Source organism: Diospyros lotus, chromosome 2 (genome assembly GCF_014633365.1).
Source record: "Diospyros lotus cultivar Yz01 chromosome 2, ASM1463336v1, whole genome shotgun sequence".
In the NCBI taxonomy this organism is placed as follows: domain Eukaryota; kingdom Viridiplantae; phylum Streptophyta; class Magnoliopsida; order Ericales; family Ebenaceae; genus Diospyros; species Diospyros lotus.
In genome coordinates, this window is record NC_068339.1 from 10,430,754 (window position 1) to 10,455,690 (window position 24,937).

Genomic DNA, 24,937 nt, shown 5'->3' on the forward strand with positions numbered 1-24,937 from the left:
ATTTTTCTTCCTTCTCGGTATTTTTGGATTGACTCACCGCGGCCCAAAACGAATCACGGTCGACCGAAATTGAACGTCGACATATATAATGTAATAAAAAACGTTATATAATACAATTTTTATATCATACAAAATACAGAATATCGATCGAGTAGGATAGAATTTTTCAAAAGCGCTCTCTAAAACTGAAACACCCCAAAAACTCCCTTTCATTTTCATGTCACATTCGTAATTACAGTAAAGTGAATATCATATAATTTCGTAGTCCTTAAGATAACATCGCCGCCTACCTGCCTTCAGCCATTCAAATTCCCACGCTCTTCAAAGAAATATTACTCTGCTTCGCGCTCCATATTCTTCTTTAGCACCTTCGACCTGAGCCCCACCATTCCCACCTCATGATTTAATCCAACGGACGACCTTCTTCCCCCAGGATTAATTAAAATAATGCCGCATAAAAATTTACTCAGGCACTGCCGGACGACGGCGTTTCGACACACACACGCACGCACGCACGCGCTCTCTCTCTCTCTCTCCCCCGGCACCCCCTTCTCGAAAGCCTTCCAGTTCCAGTTCTCTTTCTACTGGAACGACGATCGCTTTCCACAGACATCTTCGATCAGCATATTCATCGTTCGATCAGTAAGCTACTATGTATCTACTTATAATAGATATACTTGAATGGTTTGCAAGGGTTTTATATATGTTGGGGTTGGGGTTTTGTATCAAAGTATTTGGATCGATTTGTTTAACCTTTTAGAAGTTTGAGTTTGATGGATCATGAATTCTTGCTTTAGATGGAATCGAAGGATGATAATGTAGAAATCGACTGTTTGGAGAGGGGTTTGCTGTTGGGGGACGGTTCGCACCTCGATTTCGACGAACGGTCTGAGGACGAGGACGCTGTTCTTTTCGAGGCATCTTTTCAGGATGCGGAAGAGAATTTCGTCAAGTATCAGACGGCGCAATGGGTGCTTTACTCTCTGCTCTTGATTTTGGCTTGGGGGATTGGTTTGTTCATGCTGGTTTATCTACCCGTTCGGAGATATATATTGCGGAAAGACATTAGATCAAGGAAACTCTATCTCACTCCGAATGCCATTGTATATAAAGTAAATTAATCCATCTTTGTCGTGCTTGCTGATTTCGCCCCCCACCCTCCTTTTTCTTTTTTGTTCTTAAGGGTTTATGCATACAGATTTTATTCGGGAAATTTTTGCTTAGTTTGTTGAATTACATGCCCTGAATGGTAATTTCCAAGTAATTCGTAGGCACCAGGGACCTCAATGAGCTTTGTTGTTGGACTTGCAGAAATGGTGGTTAACCCACCCTTTTGTGCTGGATTATTAGTGGTTTAAGTGGTTCTTGGTTTCCTTATTGCACTTTCTACTGTGAATCGACTGTTAGAAAACCAGCAAACAAAAGAGTCATGTTTTGAGTACTAACATGCCAAAACTAATAACTTGATCTACCCTAGGTTGAGTTAATTGAGATCAATATAGTGACTGCAGTAGTTCTTGTTTGGTTGACACATGCAAATGCTTTTTTTTTTTATATTTTATTTGCAAAACGTTTTGATGTATGTGCTTGGTCTTTTATTTGTCAATGGAGGTAAATTTTAAAAATGTGCTGTTATTAATGCATTGGAGGTACAGTTTTTTAATTTTTCTAAAGGCTAATCAATTGAGACATTGATCCGTTGGTTAATATCCTCTTTTTTGTAGCTCAGGTTGTGAGACCAGTTTCATTTCCCTATTTTGGGGTTTTGAAGAAAGAGAAACATGTTCTATTGGCTTCAGTCGCTGATGTTGTGATTGAACAAGGTAATCCTGTAGCCACATTTTTTTGGCACTATTTGAATGATTAGGTGTATAATGAAGCCACAAATTGTTGTAAGTGAATAGTACCAGGTTAATTCGATCTTGTTTACTCCGTTGCATTAAGAACCTAACCCAAAATTTGCTGACATAGATGGATCTCTAGCCAGTAGCCACTTTCTTGGGTTAGTTAATCCTTCATTGAGATCATGTCTGCAGAATGTGTACTTGTATTAGTTAATAGAATGGTGTTGTGTTTAAAAAGGAACCTATGGCCTCCTAAATGCACATGGAACGTCTTTGAAGGATTGTTCAACTTTGTTAGAATTAGTGTTATACATATATTATATATAGTGTTGTAAATATATAATATATATATAGTAGAGATAGAGTTGTACCTTGTGCTTAACCTAGTTGTACCTTATTGGTATATATATATATGTACCTCATTGTGAATAATAGACAACATTTGTCTCTAAAAGCATCACATGGTATTGGAGCCACAAACTCTCTAGACCTAGCCACTGTTGCTGTCACTGGACGTTACCGCTGTCAACCACACTGCCAGAAGCCACCGCTGATGGTCAAATCTCCTCCCCGCCACCGTCAGTCAGTCCTCGCCATCGCAGTTGTCGTTGGGCTCTCCATCATCGTCGATCAACGACCTCTCCTCCTCACCATCACGGTCGTTGTTGTATCTCCCTTCCCTAGTCACTATCTCCATTGTCGATCATGGCTGCTTCTCAGATCTGGGAGAAATCTCACGTTGTTGTTGTTCTGCCGTCGCCATTGTTATCTCTCGCGATCATTTCTCAGATTTCACTCGTGTGGCTATGATTCGTCACTTTGCCGATCCTCACGCGGTCGTTCCCCTTCCTGGCACATTCGCTGTACAACACCACCATTCCTCTTAGTTATTGTGTGTCCTTCCGTTTCGAAGCCTCCTACATCAGCCGCCTTCTTTGACGCCTAGCTCACCCAGATCTGACTGCTCTCACCCATATATGGGCCATTGCTTGCTGCCTCATCCCGGTCCTTCCTTGATGTCTTATCACCTCCACAATTGCCTTGCGACATTGCCGTTCGAGGCCCTCCTGTCGTCGTCGCCTCTTGTCGCCATCACTTCCAGCCCGCGATCTTCAGATCTGCCACCTACGGCTGTTGGATCTCTTGAGATCTCGCCTCCATAGCCATCGATTTGCCACTGTCGTCGTCCAGATCCGTGAGCCGCCACCATCGTCGTCGCTCAGATCCAGTTGTCAGACCTCAAATCCGACCATCGATCTTTAGATTCGACCATCAATTCCTCATATTCGATTGTCAATTCCTTAGATCCAGTTATCTTTTTCCTGACTGACTCAGATATGGGTTTCATAATCTCAAATCTAGTGTGCAGTAACTCTTCGGTTTTAGATCTGGGGTCAGATTTGGTTTGCAGTAGCTTTTGATCTGTCTATCTAGTTGAGCTTGGGTTTTTCCGCTATGGCCTCTTCAAAACCTGGAGAAGTTAGTTCCTCTTCATTGGTGACTGTACCTATCCATGTAAAGCCTTTATCTAGTATTACCGCCATTACCACTGACAAGTTGAATGGTAAGAACTATATGTCTTGGTCATCATTTGTTTGAATATGGTTTCGTGGGTATGGTGTTAGTGACCATTTGACTGTGAGGCTTTTTGACATTGCTAAAGCAGATAAGACTGTCTGGGATCGCATAGATGCACAGTTGGTTACTGTCGGTAGCTAGGGTTTCCTTAGGTAACAGGAAACAACAACAAGAGTATTGTTTCTATATTGGGAAAAATGGCAGCTGATATGGATGAATGATTCAATCATTGATTGGTGATTAATTAATTGATGATTGATTATATATGTTTCCTAGATTGATTGTCTGTATATATTGTTTCTTAAAAGTAAAATTGTATTTTCTAGATTAGTTTATGTTTCCTATCTTGGTTGTATCCTAAATTGTATAGATCCTAGGATTCTTTCTTAAAGTTAGTTGTTTCCTAATCTTGTAAAGAAGGTTGTATAAATCAAGCTTTTCTTGTGAATAAAAAAGTGAGACAGTAAGGTTATTTTTTCCAAAACTTAACATGGTATCAGAGCCCTAGGGATTGTTTCTGTTCTACAATTCTCTGGGATCTACGAAGCCTATCCTTATCGGTCTTCCCACCTTTCGTTTGTCATCCAAACCTTGGTCAAGAGATGTCTTTCGTCCAAGAACCTACATCCAATACAACCAATTCCTGCCATACCTCAGAAGTTCCAATTGTTGGAACTCAAAATGGGGCCTTGGGAGGAGAATCGCAGAGTCTCCAGGCAGCCTATTGTTTGAACAGGAAAAATTACCTAAAGTGGTCACAGCTGATCCGGACCTTTCTTAAAGGGAAGGGAAAGCTTAGCCACTTGTTAGGAACGGGCCCAAAAGAAGGTGATCCAGCATTCGCATTGTGGGACGAGGAAGATTCCTTGGTGATGTCTTGGCTCTGGAATTCCATGGTTCAAGAGATCAATGACACTGTCATGTTTTTGACCACAACCAAGGATATTTGGGAGGCCATAAACTTGACCTATTCCAAGGTTAAAGATGCAGCCCAAATCTATGAAATACGGGCAAGGGTGGCAGCAACCAAATAAGGCTCGAAGACCATCATAGAGTATGCAAATATGTTGTAAACTCTATAGCTGAAAGAATAATTTTTTTTTTTGGGATTTCTAGATGAAAAGGCAAAGAAATGTAGCTCTCTTGCTCTCACAGGTATTTCTTCCTCCACTTTTTTCCCTACATGCTTCAAAAACTTTACACCAACATTGTTGGATCCTAGACTCGGGTGCTTCAGACCACATGACATCCCATCCACAATTGTTTACTTCCATAATCCTTGTCCTAACTCTAGAAAAATTACAATGGCAGATGGCTCACTCATTACTGTTGCTGGTCAAGGAGATATTCTTCTCAATGACCACCTAACCCTCAAGTATGTCCTTTATGTCCCCAAATTATTTGCTAATCTTATATCTATTCAAAAACTTATTATTGAGGATGCTAATTGCAGTGTATCTTTTTATTCCAATGTTTGTGAGATACAGGAACATGGCAATAAGAGAATGATTGGGCTTGCTAGGGCTAAAGAGGGGCTTTATTACCTCGAGGAATTAGTAGGACTGGACAAGAAGGGGTCTCTTCCTCTTATGTCATGCCTAGCTCAGTCCAACGAGGATAAGATGTGGTTACAACATTATAAATGGGTCATCCCTCATTTTTTACTCTCAAATTAATGTTTCCTAATTTAGCTAAAGGTTTAGATTTTAGTCACTTTCATTGTGCTTATTGTGAACTTGCCAAACATAAAAGGGTTTCTTTCCCTCTTTCTAATAAAAGGACTGATTTCCCCTTCTCTTTAATCCATAGTGACATTTGGGGTCCATCAAGTGTTCCCAATATTTCTAGGGCAAGATGGTTTGTTTTCTTTGTTGATGATTATACTAGGGTGGTGTGGTTATATTTGTTGAAAGCCAAGTCAGAAGTAAGCCATGTTTTTCCTAATTTTTACAACATGGTTAAGACTCAGTTTGGGGTAAATGTAAAGCGGTTTAGATCTGATAATGCTAGAAATTTCTTCAATCACACTCTATCCGCTTTCTTTCAACAAAAATGTATTATTCATGAGTTTTCTTGTCCTTACACCCTTCAACAAAATGGGGTGGCCGAGAGGAAAAATGGTCATCTTCTAGCTATTATTCGAGCACTTCTTTTTTACCATAATGTCCCTCAACACTATTGGGGAGAAGCAGCCCTAACTGCCACCACTCTTATCAATAGATTGCCATCTAAAACCCTAGAATCTCAAAGTCATATTCAACTATTGATGAGTCATTTTTCTAACTTCCATGTGACTAGTAATTGTCATACCAAGATATTCAGGTGCACGACCTATGTTCATATTCTAACAACCAATAGAGGGAAACTAGATCTTCGTGCCTTAAAATGTGTATTTATTGGATATTCATTTACACAAAAAGGCTATCGATGCTATCATCCTCCTTCAAAGAAATATTTTGTATCTGTTGATGTCACATTTGCTAAAAATGAGTCGTACTTTAGATCATCAACTATTTTAGAACAAAATCAGACCTTGATTAATAGGGATTCCTCCTTTCTTCCGAACCCTAATCTGCTATCCTTGAACCCATATCCTAAATGGAAGGACTCGGTAAACATGACACCTGAGAAAGCTTCACCTTCTGTTCCTCAGCCTATGTAGGTATACTCAAGGAGGAAGAAAACTAAATCTAGTCCTATGCAAGCCTTTGCATCCCCTACAAGTCCTATATGTCCTATGGTCTCTACAAGCAGGAATAGCATTGACAATCCTGCCATTTTAGAGTCATCACCAGGTATTCCCGCAACCAATTCTCTTGATATGACTCATATGAGCTCTACAAAACCTATTGAAGCTATTGTCCAGCCAGATACCTATGACCTTGATTGGTCCATTGCTCTAAGAAGAGGGAAAAGAACTTGTACCAAACATCCGTTACACCTATTTCTTTCCTTTTTCAAAGCTGTCTCCTACCCATAAAGCCTTTCTTACCAGCCTACATATCATCCCTATTCCAAAAAGTTTCTCTGAAGCTATAGGGAATAAGAATTGGAAGGATGCCATGGAAGCTAAGATGGCAGCCTTGGAAAAAAATCAGACCGGAGAAGTGGTAAAATTGCCTAAAGGAAAACATCCAGTGGGTTATAAATGGGTTTGTATTGTGAAATATAGGTCTGATGGATCTCTAGATCGATACAAAGCAAGATTAGTTGTCAAGGGATATACACAAATGTATGGGGTAGACTATTTAGACACTTTTGCACTGGTGGCTAAACTAAATACGATTAGAGTCCTTCTTTCATTAGCTACTAATCTAGGTTGGCCATTGCATCAGTTTGACGTGAAAAATACATTTTTACATGGTAACCTAGAGAATGAGGTATATATGGAAATACCACTAGGTTATGAAATAGCCACACAAGGGCCGGTTGTATGCAAACTAAAAAAAGCCCTGTATGGACTGAAACAGTCCCCACGGGCTTGGTTTGGGAGATTCACGAGTGTTATGCTTGGCCTGGGGTATAGACAAAGTCAAGGAGACCATACTCTTTTTATTTAACATTCGGCCACAAGAGGAGTAACTGTGTTAATTGTGTATGTGGATGATATTGTTGTTACCGGCAACGACAAAGAAGGGATGGCTCAATTAAAGAAGTTTGAAATCAAATATTTGGGGAGATTAAAATATTTCTTGGGAATAGAGGTGGCTCATTCTAAAGAGGGCATATTCATATCTCAGCAAAAATATGTGGTAGACCTTTTAAAGGAGACTAGATTGCTAGGCTGCAAAGCAAGTGACACACCCATTGACCAAAATCATAAGTTGGGAGAAGCTCTAAGAGGAGATAAGGTTGATAAGGGAGTTTACCAAAGGCTAGTTGGAAAGTTGATATATGTGGCCCATACTCGGCCAGATATAGCCTATATTGTGGGGGTGGTTAGTTAATTCATGCATAACCCAGGGGAAGTCTATCTTAAAGTTGTGTATCGAATACTCTACTATCTAAAAGGAGCACCTGGAAGAGGCATTTTGTTCAAAAAGGGAGAAGCTATGACCCTTTGAGGCCTACACAGATGCAAACTATGCAGGCTCTGTTGTAGATAAAAGATCTACTTCCGGGTATTGTACTATGTTGGGAGGCAATTTGGTAACATGGCGAAGCAAAAAACAAAATGTGATGGCTAGGTTAAGTGTTGAGGCAAAATTTCGTTCCATGGCTCTAGGTACGTGTGAATTATTGTGGCTAAAAATTCTTCTAAATGATCTCAAGAATGAGTGGACTACGCCTATGAAGCTCTACTATGACAACAAATTGGCAATCAATATCGCTCATAATCCTATTCAACATGACAAGACAAAGCACATTGAAGTAGATAGATGCTTTATCATGGAGAAATTGGGTAGTGAACTAATATGCACACCATACATCTCATCACAAGATCAATTAGCAGACATGCTAACTAAGGGCCTGTCTGCACCAATGTTTAATAGGATGATAAGCAAGATTGGGATGCAAGATATACATGCCCAATCTTGAGAGGGAAGTGTTAGCAGCTAGGGTTTCCCTAGGTAACAGGAAACAACAACAAGAGTATTGTTTCTGTATTGGGAAAGATGGCAGCTAATATAGATGAATGATTCAATCATTGATTGGTGATTGATTAATTGGTGATTGATTATATATGTTTCCTAGATTGATTGACTGTATATATTGTTTCCTAAAAGTAAAATTGTATCTTTCAGATTAGTTTATGTTTCCTATCTTGGTTGTATCCTAAATTGTATAGATCCTAGAATTCTTTCCTAAAGTTAGTTGTTTCCTAATCTTGCAAAGAAGCTTGTATAAATCAAGCTTTTCTTGTGAATAAAAAAGTGAGACAGTAAGGTTATTTTTTCCAAAACTTAACAGTTATGTTGTTACGGTAGTCTATAGATGTTGATTTAATTCCTATGAGAACTGTTTCGATATTTGGTCTCATGCTTAGCAGTTATATACTAATAATATTGTACATTTATACACTATCATTAGTAATTTGTTTAGTATTAAAAAAGGGGACTCATATGTGCCTACTTATTTGGGTTGTATCTAGTCTGTTGTGATTGATTTTAACGCTATGCTCCCGATTACAGCCAATCTCAATGAACAGAAGCAGCAGAGGGATAGGTTGTTTATGGTGCTCACCCTGGCAGGTCTTGGGTCTGATATGGAGGGTGTTCGCACTTAGATCTTGAGTAGTCCCACTATTCCTACCATGGAAGAGGTGTTTGCTCGGATTCTTTGAAGTACACAAGCATTTTCTAAGGCTTCAATTAGAGAGCGATCTATACTTGCCTCTCAGATTCCTAGATCTTCCTTTGAGTTTGGACCTAGAGGTGGTCGTGGTCGAGGTGTTGGGCGTGGTTGCAATGGTAGGCGCCCTTATTGTAATTACTATCATTGCCTTGGTCATACAAGGATACATGTTATGCACTCCATGGTCGCCCTCCCAAGGCCAATGTTGCAATTCTTGATGATACAGACACACAGTCCGTGGTACCTGATAGTTCTCACACTGAGCGATCAACCTCTACATATATGATCTTTGCTAAGGAGTTGGCTGAATATCGTCAGCTTCGGGCAACTCAGCAAGCCTCATCTCCCATGGCTTCTATCGCCTAGGAATCTACTTCTTCTACGCAGTCACCCAATGGTACTAATCATATTTGTCTTACTCATTCTCAGCTTAGTCATTGGATTCTTGATTCAACAGCTTTAGAGAATATTTCTGGTAATAAATCCTTATTCTCTCATTTTGATTCCTCTACGTCTCTTTCTCTCATCACTGTAGCTAATGGGTTTAAAACCCTTCCCACTGGTATTGGTAGGGCTGATCCACTTCCGTCTATTTCTCTTAATTCTGTTTTACATGTCCCTAGTTGCCCATATAGTCTCATTTCTGTTCGTTGTCTCACTCGTTCTTTGAATTGTTGTGTTATCTTTGATTATAAATCTGTTCTTGTGTAGGATCAGGGTATGGGATGAACCATTAGCACAAGACATGAGATTAAGGGACTTTACCATCTTGCCCTGTCGTCATCTACGACGTCTACTTGTGGTACTACAAAAACATCTCTTCTTCAAATTCATTCTCGGCTTGATCATCCTCACTTATCTACTCTTCGACAGATGATTCCTTTGTCGACTGTTCTAGAATGTGAGTCTTGTTAGCTAGGAAAACATGTTCGTTCTTCTTATGCTAGTTGTCTTAATAAACAAGATGATGCTCCTTTTGATCTTGTCCATTCAAACACTTGGGGTCTTAGTAAAATCAAGTCTAAACGAGGTTTTTCCTATTTTGTTACATTTATTGATGATCATTCTCATTGTTTTTGGCTTTGCTTAATGAAAGATTGTTCTGAATTGCAATCTTTATTTACTTCCTTTTGTAATGAAATCTCTACTCAATTTGGTCGTACCATTCGGGTCCTTCACATTGATAATGCCAAAGAATATTGTTCTCACGTGTTTCAGGCTTTTCTCTCATCTCGAGGTATTGTCCATCAATTCTTTTGTCTTTGTACTCCGCAACAAAATGGGGTGGCTGAACATAAAAACCATCATCTCATTGAGACTGCTCGGACACTTCTCCTTCACATGCATGTGTCTGTTGTATTTTGGGATGTCGCTCTTCTCACTTCTAGTTATCTAATCTACATGATGCCATCCATTGTTCTGAATTGGGCCATTCCACATACTTTACTCTTTCCTTGTGATCCCATCTATCCTATTCCTCCTCATGTCTTTGGATCAACTTGTTTTGTCCATCTTCTTTCCCTTGGTCATGATAAATTGTCTCCTCGCTCGATCAAGTGTGTGTTCCTAACTTCCTAGGCTACTCTAGCCATCAAAAGGGATACAAGTGCTACTCCTCTAAACTTGGTAGGCATTTTCTCTCTTTTGATGTCACATTCTTTGAGTTTGTTGGAAGAATCCGAGACGTGAAACGTGGCATACATGGCACAGATTAAACTCCTAGATTAAGGAGGAGTTCTGGAAGATAATGCTAGCTAAAATCTAGGAATGTTTTTAGATATTTCTCATGTATATTTGTAGTTTAAATGTATACTATCTACTACTGTAAAGTATGAGAGATTTTAGGAGATATGTTAGGAGAGATTGTAGGAGATTTTTAGGACTTTTGCTGTATAAATTTCTCCCTAAAGTTGACGTATTATTCACGAGTGAAAGATTGATTTTACCCTAACTATTTCTTCATGGTATCAGAGCCATCTCCTGTGGCGATTGATTTTTTTTTTTTCCATTAATCCATCTCTAGAAGTCGGATTAATACTCTAAGATGGCAGACGACTCCAACAGTAAGGTGACCACCTCTAATCCTCCTCCGGTGATGACTTTTCCTTTGGTTCCACCTCTCTCAACAGCCTTAGACAGTCCTTCACTCCAAATTACACAACACAAACTGAATGGAACTAATTTTCGAGAATGGTTTCGATCAGTCTTGTTGGTTGTTAGAGGCAAAGGCAAGGAAGGCTACCTAACTGGAGATACATCAAGGCCAAGTTCAGAATTTGCTACTTCAAGTGTATGGGAGGCCGAGAATGCCATTGTTATGGCTTGGTTAGTTAATTCAATAGAGCCTAAAATCGGTAGAACATATCTCTTCTATAAAATGGCTTGTGAGATATGGCAAGTTGTTCAAGAAATATACTCTAACTTAGAAAACACTGCTCAATGTTTTCAAGTTCGATCTCTCATTCGAAACACAAAACAAGGTACAAACTCGGTCACTGAATATTTTAATATTCTAACAACTTTGTGGCAAGAGATGGATATCTTCTATGAGATTAAATGTGAGTGCACAACAGATGGTAAAAAATATGGTAAGATGATGCAGAAGGAGAGTGTGTTTGATTTCCTTCATGGATTAAACTTTGAGTTAGATGAAGTTAGGGGTCGGTTGCTAGGGATGAAACCTTTTCCAACCATTAGGGAAGTATTTGCTGAAGTTAGGAGGGAAGAAAATCATGTTCTTGGAGTCGGGACACTCTTCTAATGAAGTCTATTCCCCAGCATCAGCCTTTAATACTTTTAAGGGAAAGACTCCTTTATCTTCTAAAGGAGAGATTGCAAGAGAAAAACAATGGTGTGACAATTGTAACTGACCCTATCACACACGAGAGATATGCTGGAAAATCCATGGAAAACTAGCTAACTAGAAACCTAAGAATCAAAGAAGAGGAGGACAAGCTGGAGGCCAATCAGTCTATATGGTGGAAGTCGAGAAAGGGAATCCAACACCTTTTACCATCACAGCAACTCAACTGGAGGTATTGCAACTTCTTAGCCAAACAAAGTTGACTAAGTCAAAGAATGCCGAAAATCCTACTCCCGCGGTTTCTTTGGCCACAAAAGGTAATATTGTCTATTCTCTTATATCTCAAAGAATACCTACCTATAGTTGGATTGTAGACACTGGTGCCTCAGATCACATGATAGGTTCTTTAAATTTATTGTCCAATTTTGAATCATGTGATAAACCTATAATTGTCTCTATGGTTGATGGTAAAATATCCTTTGCAAAGGGAAAAGGAACAACTGTGGTAGGAGGATTAATACTTAAATCAATCCTTTATGTCTCGAACTTGCAGTGTAATTTAATATCAGTAAGCAGATTTACAATTGTAGGGGCTGCAATGTGATATTGTCCAAATTTTTTTGTGTTTTTCAAGATCTATCCTTGGGGAAGATAATTGGCAGTGTTGAGATGAAAATAGGGTTTATCAAATACCAAGGCATGATCATTCTACTGATTCTAGGACTCGATTTTTATATTCTTTAGCTCTTGTTTCAAATTCAGACATTATGTTATGGCATAAGCAGTTAGGACACCCAAATTTTGAATATCTTAAACTCTTGTATCCTTCTTTATCAAGCAATAAAATTCACAATTATTCTTGTGAACAGTGTATTCTTGCAAAACAGACCAGGATACCTCATCCTAATCATGTTTATATTTCCTCCACACCTTTTCACTTAGTTCATAGTGATATTTGGGGGCCTTCTCGAATCACAACCCTCAACAATACACGATGGTTTAACTTTATTGATGACCATACAAGGGTTTGTTGGGTTTTTTTTATGAAAGAAAAATCTAAAGCCTTTTCTATATTCAAAATGTTTCATCATATGGTGCAGAATGTGTTTCAATCCTCAATTCATGTTTTGAGAACTGATAATGGCAGGGAATACTTTTCTAATGAATTCAACACATACTTAATTAAGCATGGTATCATTCACCAAAGCTCATATCTTTATAACTCTCAACAAAATGGAATTGCTGAAAGGAAGAATCGTCATCTGCTTGAAATAGCTAGAGCAATGATGTTTACTACTTCCGTTCCAAATTCATATTGGGGGGAAGCCGTTTTGACCTCTGTCTATCTTATCAATCGCCTACCTTCCAAAATCCCAAAGTTTAGGACCCCTTTGGCTATCCTCCTTGATGTTTTTCCTTATCATGCTAGAGTTCTAAACTCTCTCACTCCTCGTGTGTTTGGATGTATTGTTTTTGTTCACCAAAATCCATCCAAACTCGATCCTAAGGCCATCAAATGCATTTTTGTGGGCTACTCTCCAACACAACAAGGATACAAATGCTACAATCCCAGTACCCACAAATTTGTTGTTTCCTATGATGTTTCTTTTCTTGAAAACTAGCTTTTCTTTCAGCCTCACTCTTAACCAACCCATGTTCCAAAAACAACCACCCATTGGAATTCTCTGTTTTTGGATACAACTCCTTCTCTTTCTCTTCATACTGCTAATCCTAATCATGTGCCTAAATTTGATCAAGGGGGAGAACATAAGAGAGACCGAGCCCAGAAGAGCGATCAAATTCAAGCTGAACCACCCTTATTGGTGTATTCAAGAAGGCCTTGTGACCCTCAACATCAGCAGCAACCCATGTCATCTGAACCGAGGGTAAGTCTAAAAAAGGCTAAGGAAAAAGAGGTTGAAATGGAGGCTGATATTACTAACAAGGAGAATAGAGATGAAGTACAACAGGAGCATGAGCTGGAATATGATCTAGATGTTCCCATTGCTTGGAGGAAAGGAGTCAGATCATGCACCAAGTGTCCTAAGTATCCTATTTCAGAATTTTTGGGATATACAAAGTTGTCTCCTAAATTCAAGGCATTCACAGAAAATATTGATGATAAGGCAATTCCTAAAGATATCTACAGTGCACTGCAGGAGGAAAAATGGAGGAAAGCAGTTATGGAAGAAATGCTAGCCCTGGAAAAGAATGGTACTTGGGAAATAATGGATATTCCATATGGAAAACACACAGTTGGCAGCAAGTGGTTGTTCACCATAACGTACAACTCAAATGGGAAAGTGGATAGATACAAAACAAGGCTTGTAACTCAAGGTTTTACCCAAATGCAAGGTCTTGACTATGAGGAAACATTTGCACTGGTGCCCAAACTTAACTCTATCCGTGTATTATTGTCATTGGCAGTCAAGTTGGAATGGAGACTCCATCAACTAGACATAAAAAATGTCTTCTTGAATAGTGAGTTGGAAAAGGAAGTTTACATGAGAATTCCCCCTGGTTTTGAAAGAAAAGATACAAGAGGAAAGGTATGTAGATTGAAAAAAAATCCTTATATGGTTTAAAGCAATCTCCTAGGGTGTCACAACCCTGTTGTGATTGCCTCAACCCTCCTACTAATCCGATGGGATTGGTAGGGAGATTCAGTCCTCCACTTGAGAATGGAGTCGACAGTAAAGAAAAATGATTAGAAATTAGAGAAGAGAGACGAACAGAGAGAGAGAGAGCGAGAGTGCAAGAGAGAGAATGGTTAGGTAAGAGAAACATAATCTTCTTGATTTTCATGCATGCCTTTCCCAAGCGCACGAGAGGCATATTTGTAAGGCCATTGGAGGAGGATATTCTCTTGACAGGTGGGCCCTCACCCATAATCGCATAACAAACTCTAATTCTAACACATTCTACTAGTCCTCTAGCACACTAACAGTTACAACAATAACGGTAAACATATAAATGAAGATCACCACTAGCAAAATTTTAAAAAGAACTCCTAATAGACTGCCTTCGTGACATAAGGCATGGTTCAAGAGGTTTAGTGACACACTAAACCACCTAGGATACAAACAAGGGCAAGCGAGTCATACTCTCTTCACAAAAGTTGATAGCAAGGGTAAGAAAACAATCCTAATAGTCTATGTAGATAATATAATCATCACCGGAGACAATAATCAAGAGATAGAAAGATTGAAGCAGCAACTGAAAGTAGCATTTGAGGTAAAAGACTTGGGAGAGATGAGATATTTCTTGGGGATTGAAGTAGCAAGAAGCAGTGAGGGTATTTTCATATCTCGATCTGCTAAAAGAGATAGGAAAGCTTGGGTGTAAGCTTGTAAGCACTCCGTTAGAATCCAATTGGAAAAATAGAAAAGAGGACGATGAGGAACAACTAGTGGAGATTGGTTTGTATCAATGTTTGGTGGGGAAATTGATTTATCTTTCACATACATGTCCAAATATTACATATGCAGTGAGTATAATTAGCCAATTCATGTATTCCCCAACCGATACACCTAGAAGCTGCCTACCATATCTTGAGGTATTTAAAGGGGACTCCCAGGAAGGGAATGCTATTCGAGAAAAGCAAGGATAAAGGAATAAGAAGATTTGCATATGCAGAATGGGCTGGATCCATTGAGGATAACAAGTCTACATTAGGGTATTGCACTAAGCTTTGGGGGAATTTGCTCACATGGAGAAGCAAGAAACAAGAAGTCATCTCTCGTAGTAGTGCTGAGGCCGAGTATAGAGCCATTGCACAGTGCATTTGTGAGGTAATTTGGGTGGAAAGGTTCATGGAAGACTTATCTATTCCTATAATTGGACCTAAAGTACTTTATAGCAATAGTAAATCAGCTATAAGTATAGTAAATAATCCAGTCCAACATGACTGGATGAAACATGTTCGAATTGACAGGCATTTTGCAAGGGGGAGTTGGAAAATGGAGACATAAACTTGACTTATGTTCCCATCAAAGATCAAGAAGCAGACATCTTGACCAAAGCAATGCAAAAGTAGGGTTTTGAAGTGATTAGAAGCAAGCTGGGAATGATTGACATGTATTCACCAGCTTGAGGGGCAGTGTTGGAAGAATCCGAGACGTGAAACGTGGCATACATGGCACGAATTAAACTCCTAGATTAAGGAGGAGTTCTGGAAGATAATGCTAGCTAAAATCTATGAATGTTTTTAGATATTTCTCATGTATATCTGTAGTTTAAATGTATATTATATACTGTTGTAAAGTAGGAGAGATTGTAGGAGATTTTTTAGGACTTTTGTTGTATAAATTTTTCCCTAAAGCTGATGTATTATTCACGGGTGAAATATTGATTTTACCCTAGCTATTTCTTCAAATTCTACACCTTTTTTCTCTTCTTCATCTGATAGGTCTTCTTCCTCCATTCATGAGGTTCTTCATGTCCCTTCTTTTCCTCCTCTAGTCCCAATACCTGTTTCTGTTCCTCCTGTTCCTCTCCAAACTTATCAATGTCATTCTAAGCCTTCATCCGTGCCTACCGCTCCCGCTCCTATTGCTGATGATGGTATTGCTCTAAACCCATGCCTCCCTTCAGTTGGTGCCATTATTTCGTCTCCCTTCGACTCTGCCTAAGCTCCTGTTTGTCGTGATACACATTTCACTCGCAATCCTCATCCCATTTATACTTTTGTGAGCTATCACTATTTGTTATCTATTTATTCTGCCTTTGTCTCTGCTCTTTCGTCTGTTTCTATTCCTATGATAGATGTTGAAGCTCTTTCTCACATTGGGTGGAGACATGCTATGGATGAGGAGATGTCTGCCTTGTTGGCTAATGAGACATGGGATCTAGTTCCTCTCCCTCTAAGGAAATCTACTGTTAGTTGTCGATGGGTGTTTACTGTTAAGGTTGGTTCAAATGTTTCTATTGATTGTTTGAAGGCTCGGTTGATTGTTAAGGGCTATACTCAAATTTTTGGCCTGGATTTTGTTGATACATTCTCTCCTGTAGCTAAAATTGCTTTTGTTCGTGCTTTTCTTGCTATAGTCGCTATTCAACAATGGTCTCTTTATTAGTTGGATGTTAAAAATGCTTTTCTTCACAGTGACCTTTAAGAGGAAGTGTATATGGAGCAATCTCCTGATTTTGTTGCTTAGGGGGAGTCCCGACTGGTATGTCGCCTGAAGAAGTCCTTATATGGCTTGAAGCAATCTCCTTGGTGCTGGTTTGGTTGTTTTAGTTCAGTCATCTAGTCTTTTGATATGAGTAGAAGTGAAGCTGATCATTCTGTTTTCTATCATCATTTTCCTGGTGGAGTCATATTATTGGTGATGTACGTAGATGACATTATTATTAGAAGAAATGATGACATTGGTATTGGGCAGTTGAAGATTCATTTGCATTCTTATTTTCAGACCAAGGATTTGGGCAGGTTGAAGTATTTCCTTAGCATTGCGGTAGCTCAATCTGTCCATGGTGTGTGCATTTCTCAAAGGAAGTATGCTTTAGATATTTTGGAAGAGATTGGTATGCTTGATATTTCTATAGATCCTAATGTTAAGCTTGTACCAGGACAGGGAGAGCCATTAGAGGATCCTTTGCAATATAGGAGACTGGTTGGGAAACTTAATTATCTCACCATCACATGACCAGACATCTCTTTTGTTGTTAGTGTGGTAAGTTAATTCTTGGACTCCCCATGTGATAGTCATTGGCACGCTTTAGTACGTATCTTGAGATACATTAAAAGTGCTTTTGGTAAAAGCTTCTTGTTTGAGAACAAAGGACACAAGCAGGTTATTGGATATATTGATGCAAATTGGGCTAGTTGTCCCACAAATAGGCGCTCTACCTCAAGTTATTGTATCCTGATTGGAGGAAATTTGGTATCTTGGAAGAGTAAGAAGCAAAATGTTGTGGCTAGATCTAGCGCAGAAGCAGAATATCGGGTTATGGCTTTAGCCACATGTGAGTTGATTTGGCTCAAGCAACTTCTTATAGAGTTGAAATTTAGAGATTCAGGACCTATGCATCTTATTTGTGATAATCAGGCAGCTCTTCATATTGCCTCTAATCCAATTTTTCATGAACGGACCAAACACATAGAGATAGACTATCACTTTGTGAGACATAAATTGATTTCTGGAGAGATTAGTATGTCATTTGTTGGCTTTAATGACCAGCTGGTTGATCTTCTTACCAAGGCGTTATGGGGTCCACAACTTGCCTACATTTATACCAAGCTTGGCACATATGATATATATATGCCTGTTTGAGGGAGGAGTGTTAGAATATTAGAGTTAAAGTTGTACGTTGTGCTTAACCTAGTTGTACCTTATTGGTATATATATATATGTACCTCATTGTGAATAATAGACACAACATTTTTCTCTCAAAACATCACAAACTTTTTTCTGGAAAGTCTGATCTGATGATGTAACCTTTGCAATTCCCTATCCCCAACAGTCATAACTTTTTTAATCTATTATAATTGTCATTTTTTTTTACTTTTGCTTTTCATCAATACTGGGCCTTGTCTCCATAACAGTCTTGACAATATATTCGAAGTCCATGCTTTTCTCAGGATATATGCAGTCCCATTTTGGTGCATACTCAATCAGGATTGAAAGTGTTGGTGTACGACGGCCCCCAAGTGATGATGTTCAAATCCAAGGTGTTGTGAATCCTCAAGCTTTCAGGAAGGTAGTCTTTTTTTTTAATAAATTGCATTTGATGTTGGTGTTCCCATTTGAAAGATGTGAAACATTATTGAATCATGTTCTCTATGTCAGGCTGTTTTAACACAGCTCGTAAATATGAGAAATGAAGCTTTCTCTAGGCAAGTTTCCACAATTGAAGATGTTCCAAGTTTGAGGATAGGCAGCCATTCATCAGCTGCTTGGGTATGCCAAATGTTGCTATTAGTGTTGGATATTTTCATTTGTTTTGAAGTTCTAGCAATCCTATACCATCATAAGTATAAATTGTACTCTTAAAGCCTACCCCTTGAAAGGAGATTATCTATTTTCTAAAATACAATTTTGCCTCTAAGTGATGCCATGTTGCTTAAGATAATAAATTTCTTTCTTTGGAGTCCTCTATCTAGAAAATTGCTGTCATGCCATTATTGTTTGTCTCTGTTTGGTTATCTCCAGGTATCTCCATCAAGATCTCTGCGGTATGATTCTTTTCTGCATTCAGGGGAACAGATACTATTACAAAAACTAGAGGAGGTTGGCAATTCTGTGAAGGTAGTGCCTTATTGCAATATTTTTACTTTTTCTCCTACTGCAATGCATAGAGATTGTGATGGCTCTCTCATCATCGGATGCTTCTCTGGTGTTTGTTGCAGAGAGTACAAACTTTAATTGAGGAGCAACATCTGCAAACATCAGAACATGTAGATTAAGGTAAGGAGACTCCAAAAGGACAAGCCATGAGGAATTGCCTCTGTGCCAGGTTCATTGTGTCTTCTTTATTTGGATTGATCACTGTTCACAGGTTTATTTCTGCTAAATATTATCATTTTTTGGTCATTTAACATGTACAAACATTTCTTTCTCATAAATTTCAGATACCTCAAATTATGTAGAATATTTTTTTCTGGTTATCCTGCTTTGCAATCATGAGTCTATCAATGTATCAGCATCTTGGGTGCGTGATAGTCAGGATTGGCAATCATTGATTTCTGCTGTTCCAGTGCATTACCTATTAAGTCCAGATGATCTCAATTCTCAGCCAATTTTGTTGCATAAAATTTCTGCCCCTGCAGTTCCATTATGCTTAGCAATCAACAGTTTGGTTCTTCTATAAGCCATCATCCTCCTGGATGGTTGACAACCAGCACTAAACTTTTTGTTCTGTTCATCTGAGCTTGGCTTAGCTGTCTAGAGATGGCCGACTCTGTCCTCATCCCTTGGACAGGTGACAGGCAGAACTTGTGGTGGTTTTATATGTTTCTGGTCCCAAATCATCTCATATCTCATTAGTTATTGACTGAATTAATCCACATTAGCGGTGCTGTGCACATCTGTCACATTCCAAGGGTATTATTTGTAATTTTGGTTTTGTATAATTTGTTTTTTAATTTCTATTTCTGTTAGGGTTATTTCTCTTGTAGCTAGAGGTTGTTAGGATATTTTCCTCTTTTGTCTTGTAGCTTGGGCAGTTACAATGTCTTGTCTTATAGTTACAGTTGTGAGCTTATATATTAAGCCACAGCAGGAGGAATGGAATTGATGAATGTTCTGAATTCTCTCTAATTCTTCTCTGTGATCTTCTCTTCTTCTTGCTACTGTTCTCTCCTAATATTTCTCTCTCTCTCTCTCTCTCTCTCTCTCTCTCTCGGTTATCTTCTCCCTTATCTGCTGTTTCTCTCCCTCTCATCTGATTTCTTTCCCAAATTTCTCTCTTAATTTCCAAATCCCCTTTCACACCCTAGTTCAACCCTAAGGGTGTGACAACATCTTCTCATGTCTGTTTGATTGCTGTTGTACTTCTGGTTCTTTAGGAAATGCTTGCAGGATCAGTAGAGTACCAATTGCCAGTGATATACAGCTTTAGTACCTTGTAATTTTGCTAGTTCACTCTTGTTTGCTACGCTATACTAGCCTATTTGAGCATCAGTTGTTCAACAAGCTATGCAATAAAGAAAGACTAGGTGATATCTGAACCCTTTTTAAGCTTGTCTTATTTAGTAATGGCTGCAACCCTTTGAGAAAGATACCAAGTGTTTCTCTCTTTTCTTTGGAGTTGTGTGGTAGTATAGCTGGAAGGGTAACAGTTGTTTGCATTTCAGAAAATTGAGGAGATTTGTGTATTTTTTAAGCTCTCTTATTGTGTTTGGATAATTTTAACACTAGGAACTAAAGAGAAAAACGAAGTAGGGAGGGTTATGGGCGTTGACACAGGTTGCCTGGTTTTGCAGGATGTGCCACGAGGGAGAGAGTGAAAAAGCTATTTTCTCTGGGAACTGGGAACCCGGTAACATTTGGAACTTCTGTCTGAGTCACCATTACCCAAGCAAGAATGATGAATTTTGAACATGCATGGATTCTCCATCGTTTTCGAGTTGACTTTGTTGTTACTCGAGTCATACATAACAGGATTGCTGCCAAGAGTCCCCTGCTGCCACCCCGAAACCCAAAAAAGAATAGAGGTTTATTGGTGAAGTCAACTCAATTAGTTTAGTTGTGTTATATATGTTATAAATGATGATATTTTAATATTCAAATGTAATATGTGTGTCTTTTCTTTTCTTTTATAAATTTCTTTCTCATAATTCTTAGGTATCACGATTTCACAGTTCTTTTCTCTCCCCCCGGTTGATAACTGTTCCCATAGGAATTACTAGTCTATACTTAACTTGAATTTCCAGCTCTGTGGGTACATTTTCTTATAGTTCGTATTATTATTTGCTTATTTGTATACTGGTATGGATGGCTCTTCTTTTGATTTATCTTTCTTCATCATGGAAGTTAGATATACTATGTGAGTGCTACGAAATAGTCTTGTTGGCTTCCGGTAGAACATCAGGACTCAGTGGTTGGTTGATCCTACCAACTGGATGGGATCTGTGATTAGCTATTCCGTTAGATGCGTGAAGCAAGCAGATTTTTAGGTAGAGAACACAATTAGGTCTAGGAAATCATAACCCGAAGTATGTTTCTGCTATGTTTATTGCATCGAGGTTGGATCAGGCTTTTTCCGTCCTTCAAAGTATGCAAGTACTCGTCGAGGACAAAAAATTTGGTTGCGGATACTCTTGTGTTATGTAACATGGTATATTCCCCCCCGTCTCACCTCTCGTTCTATTTGATAGTGCGATAAAGCATGGAAATAATATTCTTAATTTGATGGAATGTGAATAGCATATCCTATGTCTGCATGTCTGAGAGAAGGCAAGCATCCATTTAGATTTTCGAATATACAGAGAATGATGCTTAGTTAGTAAGCTCAAGCAAACTCCGAAATGCTTTTTATAATGTTAAGTGTTTGTAGGTCTCTGTTTATATTTACCCCCTGTGCTTATTATTATTGGATAAGTTGGCAGGGAGATATTCTCGGTGAAAAGGGCGCCATCACTGCACAAGATAAAGACGGAGAAATGGATTCCTTTGCCTCTACCGTTGTTCTTTATTAGACTTCTCTGTCTCTTAACAAGACATTCAGGCGAGACGAGAAGATAGATAAAAACAGCCTCGTAAAATTGAAATTTGTGGGACTTCTTTTTCTTTTTTTTTGGGGGGGGGGGGGGGGGGGGGGGGGGGTGTTCTTTCTTTTCTTCTTACTCCTTCCAGCCAACTGACCCAATGAAATAGAACGAGGGAGAAACGAAAGGAAGAAAGAAGAAAAAGAACTTGTGTTGTTTGGTCAGAGCAGTGAGTTTTTCTCTGATTGACTTAAAACTTAATTTAAAGGATTTGCTAATTAGATTAAATATTATAAAATACAGTGATACAGGAAATTTTGTTCAAGCCGTATTTCAATATGATAATTTTTTGTTTTTTAGCAAACTTATGTAAGAGGGTATGTGGAAAGTTTTGTAAATGAAATACCAATCTTGTCTTGTCTCTTTTGTTTTTCTTTTCTTTGTTTTTTATTTGATATATCCGGTCTTGTCTTTTTCTTAAATTTATGTTATTTTGTGTTTTAGAAAGGTGATGGAAGAAAGAACCAACCACGCTATCTATGGGCATTGGGGCATAATGCATTATTATTTTTCTCTGTCATTGCAATATAACTGAAGGGTAAAATGCATAAGTTAAAAGAACCAACTTTTTAATTTAAAAAAAAAAATGATATTTTTCAAATGCTAACCTAACGGTAATTGTTTTATTTTTAATTTGATAATAAGAATATATACATATATATAAATAGGAGCGAATAAAAAATAATTAAGGCTGTTGAGATGAGTCGTCTTAAATCATCAAATGATGAAAGTCTCATGATAATCTCTTTCTTATTATATATATATATATATATATAATAGGAAGATAGGTACTTGCATTTCATTTAGACAAGCATGTTGCTACTTACAATAAACCATTTTCCCAAAATATGTCTTTTAATCTACCACTGTTTCTTCTTGTCGATTTAGGACATAATGTTTTGTTCAATTAGGATATGTTATTCTTTAGGTTTTTTTTGATTGATTTGTGTCTGAAATGTGTATGCCATTATGTTTGCATTAAAATGGAATTTAATTACTGGTTAGTTTCGGTTGGGTAGAGAAGGGTTTTCAAAATACCTTACCTAAACTCAATAACTGTCTACATCGACTCTTTTTATCATTATTATCCTATTTATAAAATAAAAATTAGCCCGCGTAACAAATTAACAGGCTACATTCTGCAACGACTTGATTGTCTCGTCATGTGTGTCTTTGCACCAAAGAGGCATGGGATGGCATGGACATGGTGGCCTAACACCTTACCTCCCCCATCTTTATTATTATTCTAAAATAGTTCTTCTACATGGGTTCAGTTCCAACATTCATTTAATACTCCATTCACTATGTCTCTCTACTCTACTTCTTTTGACATGCTTTAATTAATCAATTGCCCATAAAAGTCAACAAACTACAAACAACCACCTTTTAATGCGTGCAGTAACAATTCTATCAGTTTCATTCCATCATTAATTATTAAATACTAAAATCACCTTTTTAAGTAGAAGTATTCAGTGACGTTAACTAGTGATTTGAGAGGAAAAAATTAAATATATATATATATATAACCACTCACCCTAATTAGATTCCAAACTTATACAAAATTTTAATTTATCTCTCGAAAATCAATTAACCCATAACCTGAGTGAAATCCAATTTATTTTTAAACTATAGAAGTAAATTAATTTTTATTTTAACCACCTCACAATGATAAATTGTGTTTTAAATAATTGTAATATTATTTAAAAGTACTCGTCTATTGTTTTCATTATTTTTTTAAATCTTTTCAAAACTTTTTAAAGCGAAAACAAACAATCAAATAATGTTATTTTTTATTTTATTTTTTCAAAATAATAAAATTGAAAGCAAAAAGTTGACCAAACAATCTCTAAGAAATTTTATATGAAAAAATAAACAAAAACAAATTACATCATTTTCATATTTTTACTTTTTTTTTTCTCAAATTATCAATTAGGATCACCTTTCTCCAATAAAAGATAAGCTTAGTATTTTTATTTTTAATTAATTTATAATAATAATAATAAAATTACGACAATTACTTTAAGATTAATTGGGACATTTTGAGTATTTTCTTTTTTTTTTTTTGGAACGTATAAATCTAATTTTTTAACCATAACATAACAATAAAGCAAGTTCTCAATAAAAAAATAAAACGTCTCAAATTATAAATGGGGCTTAGTGAATTTTACCCTTAATTAAACTCATATGCAACTTTCTAAGGGAATGGAAGGTGCAGTCTAGCTACGTTTTCATCAATCTCAATCGGTGTGTGAAAAAATAATAATTTATCGTCGATCCCTATAAAATAATATAATAGTTATAATAATAATTTATAAATAAAAAATTAGTCTCATTTATTACAAAATCTCAAACCATAATAGAAAGACGCACCCACCCACCCTTTCTTGTTGTTCCGTGGAGGAATCATCAAGTCCCAACGCTGTTTGGAGGTTGAGAAATGGGGGTAGAAAATGGAGGAGAGTAGTTGAGTTTCCAAGCCTTTAGGTAAGGCAACTGTGGGGGGGGAGAATTAAATTTGTGACTTGTGAGAGAGGCGGGGGGAGTTTGGTTTTGTTTGTTGTTTGTTTGAACTTTGAACGAAGCAGCAAATCCCGGAGCCCTCACCCCCCCCCCCCCCTTCCTTCCTCCTTGTTAGATAGAGTTTGGCTTACCAATTTTGACTTCTCACTGACCATTACTTATATTCTTGTGAAATTTTTGTTTAAAAAACCAAAATTGCTTTTCAAATAATTACTTTAAGGTTGGCTTGTCATTGATGGATGTACGTACCATTGTCTAAAGCAGCACTTCAACTTAGACCCATAAAATAATAGGATTTGAAATATCTGCAAAATGAATATAATATGAAATACAAGTATTCCAAATTTTATCTTTTGTTTAAAGAGAAATAGTTTAGCGTTTAGTTTAATCGGTCACCTAAGAGACCATTTTAGTATTGTTATATGTATTTAATCAATTATTATAAAAAAATATATATTCTTGAAAGTAAGATGACAAGAAATGATATTGACAAACGTGTGTGTGTGTATCATTAATTAATTAATTAATGCTATTTGAAGGAATATTGTAGTGTCTAAACCAAAATCATTTCATCTTATGTGTTTGCTTTGCTTCCCAATATTGGTGATAGAAGCTTCAAGTTAACCTTTGATTTTGCATCTCAACGTAACAATAGTATTATTTGATTGTGGGTAATCAAATTCTTTT

General features: G+C 37.6%; 1 protein-coding gene across 1 annotated transcript; it reads left to right on the plus strand.

Moving 5' to 3' along the window:
* The first annotated feature begins 432 nt into the window (after positions 1–432).
* LOC127795329 (uncharacterized) lies at positions 433–20,948 on the plus strand. The gene is made up of 8 exons (XM_052326935.1): positions 433–642; positions 798–1,112; positions 1,730–1,823; positions 18,104–18,222; positions 18,312–18,422; positions 18,675–18,770; positions 18,872–18,929; positions 20,447–20,948. The coding sequence occupies exons 1-7, from the start codon at positions 448–450 to the stop codon at positions 18,926–18,928; spliced, it is 987 nt and encodes a 328-aa protein (XP_052182895.1). The 5' UTR covers positions 433–447; the 3' UTR covers position 18,929; positions 20,447–20,948.
* The last annotated feature ends 3,989 nt before the right edge of the window (positions 20,949–24,937 follow it).

Bases quoted from the DNA above. Each gene is read 5' to 3' on its own strand.
- LOC127795329 (XM_052326935.1), top strand. From the start codon at position 448: ATGCCGCATAAAAATTTACTCAGGCACTGCCGGACGACGGCGTTTCGA. The intron at 1,113-1,729 runs GTAAATTAATCC...TTTGTAGCTCAG, and splicing joins CGAATGCCATTGTATATAAA to GTTGTGAGACCAGTTTCATT. The intron at 18,423-18,674 runs GTATGCCAAATG...GGTTATCTCCAG, and splicing joins GCCATTCATCAGCTGCTTGG to GTATCTCCATCAAGATCTCT.